Here is a 15,231-nt window from a genome sequence, read left to right as displayed (position 1 = left end):
CAAGGCTCTGCAGATATATTGTATTCACTGTGGGGCACTCATCACATGGCAATTTCTGATATGTGTATTCCCCTGCACTTCATATTAACTTTTTTGGTGTTGTTTGTTTGCTTGAGATAGGGTTTCTCTGTGTATCCCTGGTTGTTCTGGAACTGGCTCTGTAGACAAGGATGGCCTCTATCTCCGAGATCCACTTCCTTCTGTCTCCAAACTGCTGGGATTAAAGGCATTCTCCATCATAGCTAGGCTTCAATATGAATATCACTTTTGGTTTCATTTTATTTGTGTGTGTGTGTGTGTGTGTGCGTGTTTGCGGTTGCCGGTGTCTGAGGAGGCTAGAAATGGATGGCAAATCCCCTGAGGCTGAAGTTACAAGCAGTTGTCAGGTGTCCAGACGGATATTGGAATGCCAACTCAAGTCCGTTACAAAAGCTGCAAGTGCTCTTAACCTCTAAGCCATCTGACCAGCGCTTTGGTATAAATACCTAAATGTCTATAGGCCACAAGTTCACCCTCAAGCTTTAAGGTGACTGTACCAGGTCAGAAGGGTTCTGTTTTATGGCAATCCAGCCTACGGGTCCTGCCCCTTACCTGCGGAAGCCCAAGTTATACGTTTAGGAACTAGACTTTCAGGAGACTTCACAGTCTCCGCCCCTTGTTGGGTGGAGAAGGGAGAGTAGTCCCAACTACCCCTCCCTTGAGGGTCCCGTGAGACAGAGCATCCTCGCTTGTTCTTATCTTTTGAATTCAAAAAACTGGAATCTGGGCTCCCCACAATCCCAGGCATGCTCAAGCCCAGAACCCAGAAGCAAAGACACGGGGGCTACGTCTTCGATTGCTTTAGCCTGGCGGTCGAGCTGCGCGGGGATCCGATTGGTGCTGTCTGGCGGCGAGGCGCAGTGCACTGTGGGACACGGCACTGGCGGGAGGCGCAGGCCGGTGTCGGAGGTGAGGGTCCGCGGGCTGCGACAGGATGGTGAAGCTGACGGCGGAGCTGATCGAGCAGGCGGCGCAGTACACAAATGCCGTGCGGGACCGTGAACTGGACCTCCGGGGTGAGTTAGACGGAGCGCGGGCTGTGTTCCGGCCCCGGCGCATGGCTGAGGGAAACTAGCCCCGCCGCGTGCGCAGAGGCTGGAGCCTGGCCCGTGGGCCTCCACCCGGGCTGGGCGCCTCCGATCCACCGTCCCGCGGGGCCCTTTGGGGCTATTTGTTACCCGCGCTCCGGCTAGCAAACACGGCACCTCGATTCCTTCCCCTGTCTGTACTCACTAGGCATTGCCCCGCTCGTCGAGCAGCTTTAACTGTTGGAGGATTAGGAAAATAGAAAATGCTACGGACAGGCCGGCTGCTGGCTTGTTTTTGTTTGTTTGTTTGTTTGTTTTTTGGGTTTTTTTTTTCAAAAGCGTTAATATGGCACCTGAGGGTAGGGTCGATATGTACCAGAGTTACCTTAATTGCCCCAATAATTCCGGTTTGGCTTTGTTCATTTGTTTTTGAGACAACGTCTAGTGTATTGCGAGCTGACTTCAAACCGTTATATAGTTAAGGTTTATCTCGAACTTCGGACCTTCTTGCCTCCACTTCCTGGGAGCTGGGTTTAAATGCCTGCACCACGTTTATATGGTGCTTTGGATGGGCCCAGGGTTTTATGCCTGTCAGGCAAGCACTCGAGCTACTGAGCCAGACCTGCAGCCCATAGTAATTCATTTTTATAAAGGTGTTTTCAAGATTGAGCTGTTTGACCAAGGCTTAATGGTCACTTCTGTGTGTGGGGTGGTGGAACTCACCTGTTCAGTTCTGACAGAACTGAGAGTGTAATCGTTAACTATTCAGGAGATGGCTTTGGAAGGGGTTAAGATTATAAGACTGTGACCCGAGGCAATCACAGTCTCGGGGGCGCTTTGCACTGCCATTTTCGAAAGTTTCTTCCTGCCTATGGGCAATCCTAGTGTTCTTTGTGTTTGTTGAATGAAATTAACTTTCTTGGAGAAAAGTCCGGTTCAGGAGCATCTGGATCCTTTCACTGTCTTGGCACAGTTTTGATCTCTGCTGTATCTCAGAAAACCGTGCAGTCTGGAGAATGCTTATTCTGCTACCCTATCTGTTATTGCACTCCTTCACAGCTGGGTTGTGTCCTTCATTATAGTACTAGCTCAGTGATGAATGTGAATATCTCATAGACGTTCTTAATAAACCATGGGCACCAATACTAGTAAATATGCCCATCTGTTCTTCCTCTTGCCTTCAGCCTCTTCAGTTTTACTTCAAGCTTTGTAGCACTAAGGCCTCCACTTAACTCTTTCGTCATTTACCTTATTTTTGTTCAGTGCACGGCATGGTGCCAGTGCCTGGTTAATACTTCCCGAATGAGAGCTCTGAGTCAAATTCCATCAAACACTCCTACGATTTTCAGGACTTTTTGTTTATATTAATATTTGTTGTATGTGTGTTTTCCCTCTACAGGATATAAAATTCCGGTTATTGAGAATCTGGGTGCCACCTTAGACCAGTTTGATGCTATTGATTTTTCTGACAATGAGATCCGGAAACTGGACGGTTTTCCTTTGTTGAGAAGACTGAAAACATTATTAGTGAACAACAACAGAATTTGGTGAGTGACTGCTAGTGAGAATGCTTTTTTCCTTAAGTAAGTGTTCTAATGTACCCTGAAGATAATGGGGCTTTGGTGGTTGTTGTTGTTTTGTTTATTTTTTTTAATGTATATCAGTCTTTTGCTTGCAGGTACCACACACTCTCCTAGTGCCTTTGGAGGCCAGAGGAGGGCCTTGGCATCTCTGGAGCTGGGTAAACTCAGATAGTCCTGAGCTGCTCCAGGTGTAGGAATAGAATCTGGGTCCTCTGGAAGATCAGCCAGAGCTCTAAGTTGCTGAGCCACTACTCCAGCCTGTCCATGTGTCTTAAAGGGAGAAATGAATAGAGCACTTTTCCTAAGAGGTTGGAGATTGACTTGGGCCTTGGCCTGACCTTACTTGCCACTCTTCAGAAATCTTTAATATTCCTAACTGACACTAAACTTTGAATTTGAAGCATTGTGCTATGTCAACAATTCAGATTTTAGAGTAGTCATCGATAGCATCATAATTAAAAAGATTTATAAAGGCCATGTGTAGTGGTGTCTGCCTTTAATCCTAACACTCTGGAGTCTGAGGCAGGCTGATCTCTGAGTTCAAGGACAGCCATGTTGACAGCAAATTCCAGCCATGGCTACATATTGAGACCCTGTCACAATAAAAATCTTTTTATGAAATAAAATTACTTTTCACTGAGTACCTATACCTCATCCATTATGCTGGTTTTTGTTTTTGTAGTTGATTTCTACAATATAATTCTGTGAAATTAAGATTATATTTGTTTGTATGAGTGGGGTTTCTCTGTGAGCCCTGGCTGTCCTGGGACTCACTCTGTAGACCAGGCTGGCCTCAAACTCAGAGCCTCCCTTTGCCTTCTGAGTGCTAGGATCAAAGGCGTGCGCCACCACCACCCGGATGGCAAAGCTTTCATTAAGAAAAGGACCATGGCCGGGCGTGGTGGCGCAAGCCTTTAATCCCAGCACTCGGGAGGCAGAGGCAGGTGGATTTCTGAGTTCGAGGCCAGCCTGGTCTACAGAGTGAGTTCCAGGACAGCCAGGGCTACACAGAGAAACCCTGTCTCGAAAAAAACCAAAAAAAAAAAAAGAAAAAGAAAAGAAAAGAAAAGAAAAGAAAAGGACCATGGGCTGGAGATAGGGCTCTAGTTAACAGCACTGGCTGCTGCTTTTCCAAGACCAGCGTGGCAGCTTGAAACTCTAGTTCTAGGGAATTCCTATGCGGCATAAGTGCATACACCCATACACATAAAAGCACTGAGTAGTGTTTTTAGGGAGAAGCCATTTTCATGATTAAACATTTTCTTCTGATGGATGTCTTACCCCAGTTCTCTGGATCCAAAATTATTGGGTTTTGAGTTTTCTGAACAAGAAATTGTAAATTGGCTAAGTAGTTCTTTCCTACGCCAGAGTCTCACCTTTCCCTGGGTTGCACTAGACTACTTGGCAGTGGAAAGACACTCAGAAGGCATGGGTTTCTGAGGTCATCCCATCCCTGTCACTGACCCTGTGCCTCAGGCAAGACTCCCTCTTGGGTACTTTCCCTGAGATGGAGTGTGGGAGATGGGTATTCTATCATTGAAGCGTTAATACTCGAAAAGACGGAGAAATATTAGCTTATTTAACTTTTGTTTTCACTGAGAGCCTCTATTTTTATTTTAGCCGTATAGGTGAGGGACTTGACCAGGCTCTTCCCTGTCTGACAGAGCTCATCCTCACCAACAACAGTCTAGTGGAGCTGGTAAGTAGAATGGAGAAGGCTCTTTAAGGGGCAAGGTTAAGGATTCTGCCTACTATGGAAAATTACCTCCTACTTCCTCTTTAAGTTTTATCCTGATTATTTTACTACTTAAGCCTTTATTTATTTATTTATTTATTTGTTTGTTTATTTATTTGTTTGTTTGTTTGTTTATTTATGGTTGTGTTGGTTTCGTTGGTTTTTGTTCTGGGAATTGGCAAGGCATCTGGATATTTGGAGTAAATGTTCCAGATCTCTTTGCCCACTCAGGTCTGCCTTTTGAGTTTTGATTCTGCTGGGTATCTTGGTAGGAGAGTTCACATTAGGCAATCTAGTTTGTCAGTCACTATTATTAGCACTTCTGATGTTCTGTTGAAACTCCCCTTCCCCTTCCATGGATTAACAAATTCCCATGGTTGCAGAATTGAAATGTTCAGTATTGGAGTAATAAAAATGAACATAGCAGTGAGTTTGCTCCTCTGCTCTGTGCTCCCGGCAGTCGGCTCCCACCAGGAACTCTGGATTCGAGAATAAAAGACACACACTCATGTTAGCTTACTTTTGAAATGCCTTGGTTAGCTCAAAGGCTGAGCAGTGCTAATCCTCTGCCTGGCTATCATAGATTTCCCTCCGGTACTCCTGACTCAACATCCTCTAAATCTATGATCTATCTTTGCTGTCGTGTTCCTTCAGGGCGTCCCCCTAGTCTTTGCTGCCCAAGACACTTCCTGGGGCCGAATTCCTTCTCACCTACATTTCGGATGATTTTCCTTCTGCAGCTCTAAATCTGATCTGACTCCCTCTGAAACCTGCTGATTCTCCTCTCTTCTCTCTTTGGTGTCCAAACCTAAGGGTTCTATCCCATCTCCCTTTGCCCAGCCATTGGCAGCTGGCATCTTTATTGATTGATCAAAAAACAAATAGGGGCAAGAACCTTCAGCGTTTGGACAGGCAGATTCCTGATTAAATCAAAACATTAGAACCAATCCCCAACAAATGAAGGTGTTAACTTTCTTAGTGTCTTTTTATGTCATAGTGCATTGATATTTTGGATAAGAGGTTAAATTTCATTTTATCTGTTTCTCTGTATTAACATAGCTACTTGCAAGTTCCAAAATTGCCCGAGTCTCATGGCATAGTTTAAAGTGCTTACTACCTAAGCACGAAGACCTGGGTTCTAACCCCAGGATCTGTACAAACAGGCAAGCAACCATGCTGGGCATAATGGCTCTAGTTTGCAGTTCAAGCACTGGGGAGGGAGAGCTAGATCCTTGCAGCTCACTGGTCAGCCAGCCTAACTTATACACACACACACATGCATACATATATCTGCTGAAAGAGATATATTAAGATTTTATGTCATGATAATAGATTCAATTGCCTGTCTGGAGTTTTGTCAGTTTTAGATCTCTTAATACATACAAGTTTTAAATTTGTTAGTATTTCCGGAAACTAAACCTTTTGATTAACTTTTTTTTGTGACCTCTCTGTGTTAACACTGTTTGACCTTGAGGTTTATATCATGTAATATAATAAACCCCAAACAAGCTATTTTTGGTTAACTGCTTCCATGACAAATCGTTTTCTATCCAGAACTAACTTTCATCTTTGTTGTCTCCTAAAAACTACAGGTAGGATTCTGTTTTTAATTTTTAGATTTTTTAAAAATAACTTACTTAATTTCATTTTATGTGTAGGGTATTTTGTCTGCATTCCTGTCTGTGTGAGGGTGTCAGATCCTAGACACTTGTAAGCTGTCATGTGAGTGCTGGGAATTGAACCCCAGTCCTCTGGAAAAGCAGCTAGTGCTCTTAAGCACTGAGCCATCTCTCTAGCCCCAAGTTTTAGATTTATTTTATGTGTATGAGTGTATGGCCTGCACATATGTATGTGTACCACATGTATGCCTGGCACCCATGCAGCTCAAAAGGACATCAAGCCCCCTAAAACTGGAGCTATGGATGCCTGTGCTGCCAACCTCAGTTCTTTAAAAGAACCTCTAAGCCATCTCTCCAGCACCAGTGTTTCGATTTTTAAATTCACTGTTAAGTTTGTCTTTGAACTGCATTGCCTGTATCCTGTTTACATTTAGTGGTGCTACTGGCATATCACACTTGTCTTTTGAGGGGAGCCTTCTCTGTCATCCTTTTTTTTTTTTTAAATTGTGTTTGTATATATATGTACTGTCTCTTTCTGCCATTCCATTCTTCCTTCAAATGGCATAGAATTTATTTGCTCTATCTATATTCTTAGCAACTTCATCAGTTTAAAGTCAAACTTTACTCTTCTCAACAATTATTCTTTTTTAATATAATATTTTTATTCTTTGAAATTTTAATACCTGTATACAGTGAGTTTCAGTCATATTTACCTCCAGTTCCTGCCATATCTGCCCACACCTTCTCACAACTTCATTTCCTCCCTCTTTTGGTGAGATGGGATCTTTTCTGTAATTCTGGAACTCATATTCTCCTGCCTCTGCCTCCTGACCAGTTTTTTTAAACCCACCAAGTCCTTTGTGCTGGTCTTATATTTGGGCCTGGAGCCTCTTATAGGAGAATGGCCAACCTACCAGGAGCCACACCCTAACTACCATCCATTCTGCAAAGAAACTTCTCTGATGAGGTCCAGGAGCTGTAATCTATGGGGATAGAGGCATATAGAGAGAGTAGTGTGATGCTATGTCCACTTACCAAAATAATAATGGTAGTTCATCCCTAGGGCCTATGAGCTCCTCCACCATGGGTTCCTAGCCATATTTATTGTACGAGGCATTCATTTCTTTCTGTGGAGCTGGGTCTTAAATCAGAAAAGTGTAACATTTGTGCCACCACTGCACTCATGGGTGTGTCTTGTCACATGGTCATTACTGAGCTGACAGTGCCCACAACTGGATAAGACTGCTGAAGGCGTCCCCTAGCAACCTTCAGTACTATGAAAGCTAGCCCGCTAAGAGGGAGCTTCCTGCTCAGTACCCACTTGGTTTCTCCTAGCCAGTGACAAAAGTGTTTGCTGCCTTCACCAGTACGTTCTTACCAGCACATTTTCTGGTAAGCAGTCTACGCTCAACCATTAGCCTGTATTGTGTTTTGAGGTAGTCCCTTAACTGTGTCACCCACACTGACTTTCAACTCCATATGTAGCCTATGCTGGCTTTAACTCATTCAAGTCTTCCTGACTTAGCCTCCCAAATGCTGGGATTGCAGGTGTGAGCCAGGACACCTAGCTTTAAAGCCAGTGCTCTACCATCACATAGCTGGGGTGTAGCCAGTCCCAGCAGGGCACCTCTGGTGATTGTAGAATCAAAAATTATCTAGGACCTTTCAGATACCAGGAAAGCTCCCCTCCCCTACTACTGAGCGACATTCTTAACCAGATCATCATACTGTCATTGTGTTCTATAGAGTGAGTGAGTGAGAGAGTGAGTGTGTGTGTGTGTGTGTGTGTGTGTGTGTGTGTGTGTGTGTGTGTGTGTGTGTGAAACAGACACTTGGGTTCTTTTTGTGGTAGTAGGCCAGTTTTCAAACTCTATCAAGCTCTAGCTCCCTCCCTCTGATCATGTAATGTAAACATAGTTGTTTGCTTTCTGAGAACTCCGTTCTCTGTCATTGCTTTTTGAAGTTGTGAACCACTTCACAAAGGTACACATCCATTTATAAGGCCACACTGACCTCTGTATCCTTCCAGTTTGGTGTGTGTGCTGTAGAAGTGAGTACTCCTGCTTTCATCTGTGCTGTTTCCCTCCTGAGTTACTTAATTTAGGTCTATTCCAAATTTTTACTTAGTGTAAGAATTTGTCCTGGAAGGGACACAGTTTGAGCACCCAGGATATATATCTGTGTGTGTGTGTGTGTCTTAGTTAGGGTTTTACTGCTGTGAACAGACACCATGACAAATGCAACTCTTATCAATATAACATTTAATTGGGGCTGGCTTACAGGTTCAGAGGTTCAGTCCAGTATCATCAAGGTGGGATCATGGCAGCGTCCAGGTAGTCATGGTCCAGGAGGAGCTGAGAGTTCTACATCTCCATTTGAAGGCTGCTAGCAGAATACTGACTTCCAGGCAGCTAGGATGAGGGTCTTAAAGCCCACTCCTACAATAACACACCTATTCCAGCAGGCCACACCCCCTAGGCTGAGCATATACAAACCATCGCAATATATATAGCAAGACTTTGTCCCAAATGGGAGGAGAGATGACAAGCATGAGGACCCACATTTGCTACAGCCCCATCACATACCCTAACCGGATCTCCCTGTACTTATTGGAACATGCAGATCCTTGGGTAACTGCTCAAACTGAACACCTGTTGGTTATTATGGAGTCCTCTGGTTTCTCATAGCCTACCTGCCTTCACTGTGCAAGTCCTGTAGCTGGTATCCCTAACTATTCCTACTCTGAGATGTCTAGGAAATACCTTGTCTGGCTCGATTATAGCTTTTGATGGTGAGTTTTTAGAAATGCTATTTTTGTTTCATCATGGTTTCCAGGACAATTTGGGAAAAGCTGAGACTATCCCTGGATGGCCTGAACTCACTACATAGAATAAATAGGCTGGCCTCAAACACACTGAGATTTGTCTGTCTCTGCCTCCCTAGTTCTGGGATAAAGACATGTGCCACCATGATTGGCATCCATAATTTTTTCTTTTTTTTTTTTTTTGTTTTTGTTTTTTGTTTTTTCGAGACAGGGTTTCTCTGTGTAGCCCTGGCTGTCCTGGCACTCACTTTGTAGACCAGGCTGGCCTCGAACTCAGAAATCCGCCTGCCTCTGCCTCCCGAGTGCTGGGATTAAAGGCGTGCGCCACCATGCCCGGCTTAATTTTTTGAACCATACTACTCACCTTGTCTTTGAAGATATTTGAAGGCAGATATATGGGGGCAGAGGTGGGCTAGGATGACAGGACCTTTTTCAAAGACAATAAATATACTCTCTGAGGCCACTTGGGATATACTAATAAGAAAAGACATTCTGCACCAGGTGTGGCAGCATATACCCGTAATTCCTGCATTTGGGAGGATCAGGAATACAGACCATCCTAGGCTGCACAACAAGTTCAAGGCCAGCCCAGGCTATAGGAGATTCTGTCTCAAACAACAAAAAACCCACATTAGACCAAGATCTTGGCTTGAGGTTGCTGTGTAAATAGCTTGCTCCGAGTAAGTCACTGGTGTTGGCATTGGCTTCATGTTTGAGTCAGTGCTTAGTAGCCACTGTTGAGATTGCTGCTGATAATCAAACCTTTTTGTCTTATGTTGAAGCAGATGTTGTTACTACCAAACCTTAAGGAAGCTAGAATATACTTCTCAGTTCATTAGGTATAAGATATTTAAGCAGTTGTGTTGTATTAATAATGGAATAGGTGCCAGAGCAATAAAAAAATAAATAAAAAGTAGATACTTGCTTCAAAGATACTTGTCATTTCAAACTATCAGAGTAGTAGTGTGTCCATCAGCCCTGTTCTTACTGTGACTTTCATTTTATAGGGTGATCTGGACCCGTTGGCATCTCTCAAATCACTGACATATCTAAGGTATGGAAATTACTTGCGATGATGTGACTGTAGTTCTGAAATAACACCTTCAGGCTGCTAATAAACTGCTCTTCCCTGGGTGGTATGTGTTACCCTGACAGTCAAGTGGGAAGAGTGAATGCTGGCTCCTGATTTAAAGTCATTGCACCTTCAGGTGACCCCCACCTTACATGGACTGCAGTAAGGTTAGAACTGTCCCTTTTCTTACAGCATCCTAAGAAACCCTGTAACCAATAAGAAGCATTATCGACTTTATGTGATTTATAAAGTTCCACAAGTCAGAGTACTGGACTTTCAGAAAGTGAAACTCAAAGTGAGTATTGCACACTGCTGTGAGGCATTCCAGAATTGTCCTTTACATTCACTGTCAGAAAACTTGCTTAGTAAGTCAATTTTGTTGTGACTTTGAAACTTAACCTGTGGGAAAGAAAACATTTAATCAGGGTTGTTTGTTAATGCTTTTGTGGCATGGTTCTTTTTCAGTGTTTTGTTTTGTTCTCTTAGCAGTTTATGGTAGGGCTTTGTTGGCCATTCCAAAGTTGGCCAAACTTTGTAGTTGAAACTACACAGTGAATTGTCAGCTTAGATGTATTTCCAACAGGGAGCTTACTATAATCCTGCTGTGAGCAGCCTGCCCGTTAGAATGGCGTTTCCATGTGGGACGTGCTACTTCTTCTCTGTAGTCTCTTAGGAATGAATCCCTCCTTGAAACCAGGAGGGGGAGCTTTTTAAGAACTTTGCCCAAGAATGTTGGACCACTATGTCTTCTAATTTAAAGTTGGCTTTTGGTGTTTTTACCAACCCAGAATACTTCAGGAGAATTCTCTTCCATGTTTTCTGAGGAATGCATCTAAATGCATATGGTATTCCTATTTCGATTAACTCTGTGTGTGGTGTTGCTGTAGGAGCGTCAGGAAGCAGAGAAAATGTTCAAGGGCAAACGGGGTGCACAGCTTGCAAAGGATATTGCCAGGAGAAGCAAAACGTAAGATACGGATATCCAACTTAACTCTACTTCACCTTCAGAAACACTGTCTGACAGATTGCCTCCTACAAAATTAAACCCAAAACTGTGGTTAGTCTGGTATTACATTTAAATGATGGTGCCTGACCATTTATGGTCTGCATATCATGGGAAATTTCTACCTGGTTAACAGAGCATATCTTTCGATTTACAGTCTTAATTGTGATGTTAAACATCCTGCTTTCTCTATAGGAAGATAAATTGGGTGGTGTTTCTGAAGGAGAGAGTTCTTGTATCAGTTTGTTAACAAAGATAAGATACTACACTGGTTGAATTACTTTCAAAAGCTTTTGAAAGTAAGAGAAGCAGCTTGCACCTTTCAGAATGTAACAATTATATTCTCCCTCCCCAGTTTTAATCCAGGTGCTGGTTTGCCAACTGACAAAAAGAAAGGTGGGCCATCTGCAGGGGATGTGGAAGCAATCAAGGTGAGGATGTGTTGGGGTTGTGGGGCCAACAGTGGTGTGTCCTGGTACTAAGCCTTGTAGAGCCCTCTTCCTGTAGTCCTTAGGATGCTGGTGTTTCTAGTTCAGGAAAAAACTTCCTTAAAACTACTCTTTGCACAGAGTTTGATTTGAAATAATTGATAAAGTAGTTGAAGGCATCTGTGTGCCTCTCCTTTCCCCAGGACCCATTCACTTCTTCGAGCAGTTAATACCTTGGTGTGCAGTCTGGGAGTTTGTTTTAGTTTCTTTGCTTTCCAAGATTTGCTGGCTGACAGTTCTGGTTGGAATATAGGTAGGAAAGCCTAAAGTGTCCAGTAACAGGATTCCAGACAGATACTTAGCTTTTTAAAGGGCATGTGAAATGATTGCGTCTTCTCCTTTCCAAGAGCCTGAATCTCCTTCTAACTATGGAAATCCACAGCCTGTTCTCTAGGTTGATTTGCAGTATGCCCGTGAAATCCTCCCCTGACACGGAGCTGTGTGCTGGACACTGCATAGGAAAGTTGCTTGGGATTTCTGTAGTGCTTGTCCTCATCCATCTCCGCTTCCCTGTGTCTTCTAGAATGCCATCGCAAACGCGTCGACGCTGGCTGAAGTTGAGAGGCTGAAGGGCTTGCTGCAGTCTGGCCAGATACCTGGCAGAGAGCGCAGATCAGGTCAGAAAGCTGTTGTCTGAACTTGTGAAACATCACACTCAGAGTGATTACACAGTACTACCTGACTGGCTTGATAATACAGACCCATAATCCCCGTATTCAGGAGGTTAAGCCAAGAGGGTCAGAAGTTGAAGGGCATTCTTGGCTACAAACAAGTTTGAGACCAGCTTGGGCTACACAAGACCCTTTTTCAAAAAAAAGAAAAAGAACAAAGGAAGGAGGCAGGGAGGGTCCATAAAGAGAGTTAAGCCACTGGGATATTTATTCAGTCTTTACAAGTTGTAGCAAAACATATGGACAGAACTAAGTTCTAGAGGTGACTATGTGAACTTCTAAGTCACATACTATATAATGGACTGATACCCTGCATCTACAGTGGTGATCCTATAGGTAACCGCTTCAAAATCCCTCTGCCTGGTGTTTTTACTGTATGTTTTCTGTTTCGCTATGTATGGATGCAGGGCTACTTAACCTTTTTTTCAACTCTATGCATTATTGAGAACATGTTGTCTAGGTTCATAGATTAGAAAAACACTTGCCTTCAGCAGGTAGGTTAATAGCTTCTGCCATTTAGGTCTATGCAAGTGTGCGCCCTGTCATGTTCACCTTCACAAAATATCAAAATCTCCAGTGATGAAAATTTTAGAACATAATCCCTGCAAAGCAAGGTGTTGCTGTATATGGTAATTCAGTGGATCAGCACAGGCTGGATAAAGAGCCTGACGGGGCATCAATGGGAGGAGAGGCCTTAGTCCTGTGAGGGCTCTAGGCCTCAGTGTAGGGGACCGCCAGGGCCAGGAAGCGGGAGTGGGCGGGTTGGTGAGTAGGGGGATGGAGGGTTTTCAGAAGGGAAACCAGGAAAGGGGATAACATTTGAAATGTATTTAAAGAAAATGTCTAAAAAAATAAAAAGAGCCTGAACAGTACTGTCCCTGGGCAGGTTTCATCATTTAAGGTAAATATCTACATCTTTAAGTTTCAGATAAGTACTGTCATTAAAGGTTTGCAGGAGGACCGCTGTGTTTGCTGGGTATTAGCTAGTCTTTTGTTTGAATACCAAATTTGTGTCAGCATGTTGAGCACTAGAGATACACTATTTAAATAAAGTAAACACGTACAAATTTGGGTATGGCATCCCTGGGATGACCACTGTCTTAGTCAGGGTTTCTATTCCTGCACAAACATCATGACCAAGAAGCAAGTTGGGGAGGAAAGGGTTTATTCAGCTTACACTTCCATACGGCTGTTCATCACCAAGGAAGTCAGGACTGAAACTCAAGCAGGTCAGGAAGCAGGAGCTGATGCAGAGGCCATGGAGGGGTCTTGCTTCCCCTGGCTTGCTCAGCCTGCTCTCTTATAGAACCAAGACTACCAGCCTAGAAATGGTCCCACCCACAAGGGGCCTTTCCCCCTTGATCACTAATTGAGAAAATGCCTTACAGTTGAATCTCATGGAGGCATTTCCTCAACTGAAGCTCCTTTTTCTGTGATAACTCTAGCTGTGTCAAGTTGACACAAAACTAGCCAATACAACCACCTTGACAGCTTGCCAAGGGTCGTTATCTTTGAGCTGTTTTGTTTTTTTAGTTTTTGTGACCCACTGAATTTAGTCAGTTGCTTGCATGAGTGTGGGGTAGGGGTGTTGGCTGGAGCAAGGGCAACCTACAGTGAGTATCCTGCTGAAGAAAACGGCTTTTCCTATGTCAGCAGGTTGTCAGTCACTCCTCAGGGGGAGTGGATGAGATATTTTTAAGAACTGTGGTACTGTGTGGTCTCTGGGCCCCTGGGGACATGAAAGGTAGAATTATTTATGTAGTAACTCCAAGAAGTTTGCTCTTTGCTTTGAGTAGCATCTGCAGTGATGGGTTAAATTTGTGAGTGCTCAGCAAGGCCGAGGCCTGGGACACTATGTGTTCTTCCCTGCTTCCACTACCAGTGAATAGATGCCTTTCCGTTAGTGTCCCAGGTGAAGGAAAGAAGTGATTTCTGTGGTGCTGAAGATAGAGCTCCGTAATAAATGCCATATTTAAGTCCTTGGGTTCAATCCTCAGCACCCGACTGTTCATTACCAATGATAAAACTGAGGATTTTAATCAGAAATTCAAATTTGGAAAACTTGGACTGGGGATGTAAATATCATAGAGCACTACCTAACACGCATGAGGCCCTGGGTTGAGGCTTCACTGTTAATGGAAAGACAGTTAAAGAAAATATAGGTTGGCCAGTATAATGTTACAACATTTGTGGGGAGATCAGTGGGAATGCTAATGAATCATGAAACAACTCAGCATTTGAAAGGTGTACAAAACACAATGAAGGAGCTTGTCTAAGATACATTCAGAGTACAGGTAGAGTAGTGGGCTGCAGGGGAGAAGGGGAAGGACTCCTAGAAAAATGTTCAACTTCACTTTGTGAGCTGTCTGTAAGAAGCTACCAGTATAGCCAAACAAGCCGGGTAACTTGTATCTGGAAAACTGCTGTTTGCTTCCAAGTAATAGACAGACTTGTCAGTAGTTTCCCTAAACATTGGAGTAAGGCAAAACTTTTTGGGGGTGTGGTTGTGTGTGTGTGTGTGTGTGCTGTGCACATGCAGAGTTTGAGACAGGATCTCTCTACATAGCCCTGGCTGTTCTGGAATCCACTATCACCAGGCTTGATTCAAACTCAGATCTGCCACAAATCGTGGAACACAATTAACAACTATGTGTGCCCATGCGTGCATGTTGATGTCTATTCATTTTCTAATCCATGTGTATGTGAGTGAACAGATCGTACAAAGCTTACATAACTTGATCTGTGTTCTTTCAGGGCCGAGTGATGAGGGTGAAGAAGAGATTGAAGACGACACAGTCACAAATGGGTCCTGAGCACTGCCAGATGCTCTGATAGCTCTCTTGGGACAAGTCTTGCATTTTGAGCATGGAGTAACAACCTTGCTTGTATCAGCAACATGGACTCTCAGCTTTGTTGAATGTTCAGAACTACTGCTGATAATTTTTTAATATGAACCTTGAAATAGCAATGCCAGTTTTCTACAAATGGTAAAATAAAGGCGACTTACTGTGCTGCCGGCCTGTGTGCTGTGTGTCTGCAGTGAGATGTAAGGGGATGTTTAAGTTAGAAGTTGGAGAGAGTGGTGTTCCGGGATAGACATTATTCCCACTCATGAAATGGTACAGGTTCTTCATAAAGGTAAGGCAGGAAGGCTTGAAGACTAGACAAA

General features: G+C 43.7%; 1 protein-coding gene across 1 annotated transcript; it reads left to right on the top strand.

The window, feature by feature from the left end:
• Nucleotides 1-900: 900 nt before the first annotated feature.
• Snrpa1 (small nuclear ribonucleoprotein polypeptide A') lies at nucleotides 901-15,076 on the top strand. Its single transcript, XM_021167117.3, has 9 exons — nucleotides 901-1,055; nucleotides 2,467-2,614; nucleotides 4,271-4,349; nucleotides 9,836-9,882; nucleotides 10,093-10,195; nucleotides 10,788-10,867; nucleotides 11,259-11,334; nucleotides 11,915-12,008; nucleotides 14,817-15,076. The coding sequence occupies exons 1-9, from the start codon at nucleotides 974-976 to the stop codon at nucleotides 14,873-14,875; spliced, it is 768 nt and encodes a 255-aa protein (XP_021022776.1). The 5' UTR covers nucleotides 901-973; the 3' UTR covers nucleotides 14,876-15,076.
• Nucleotides 15,077-15,231: the final 155 nt, after the last annotated feature.

The sequence above is a fragment of the Mus caroli genome, unplaced genomic scaffold (assembly GCF_978045245.1).
Source record: "Mus caroli unplaced genomic scaffold, Mus_caroli_1 scaffold_8, whole genome shotgun sequence".
NCBI classification, from domain to species: Eukaryota; Metazoa; Chordata; class Mammalia; order Rodentia; family Muridae; genus Mus; species Mus caroli.
Note: the sequence above shows the minus strand (reverse complement) of the source record. Positions and strands in the feature narration are given on the sequence as shown.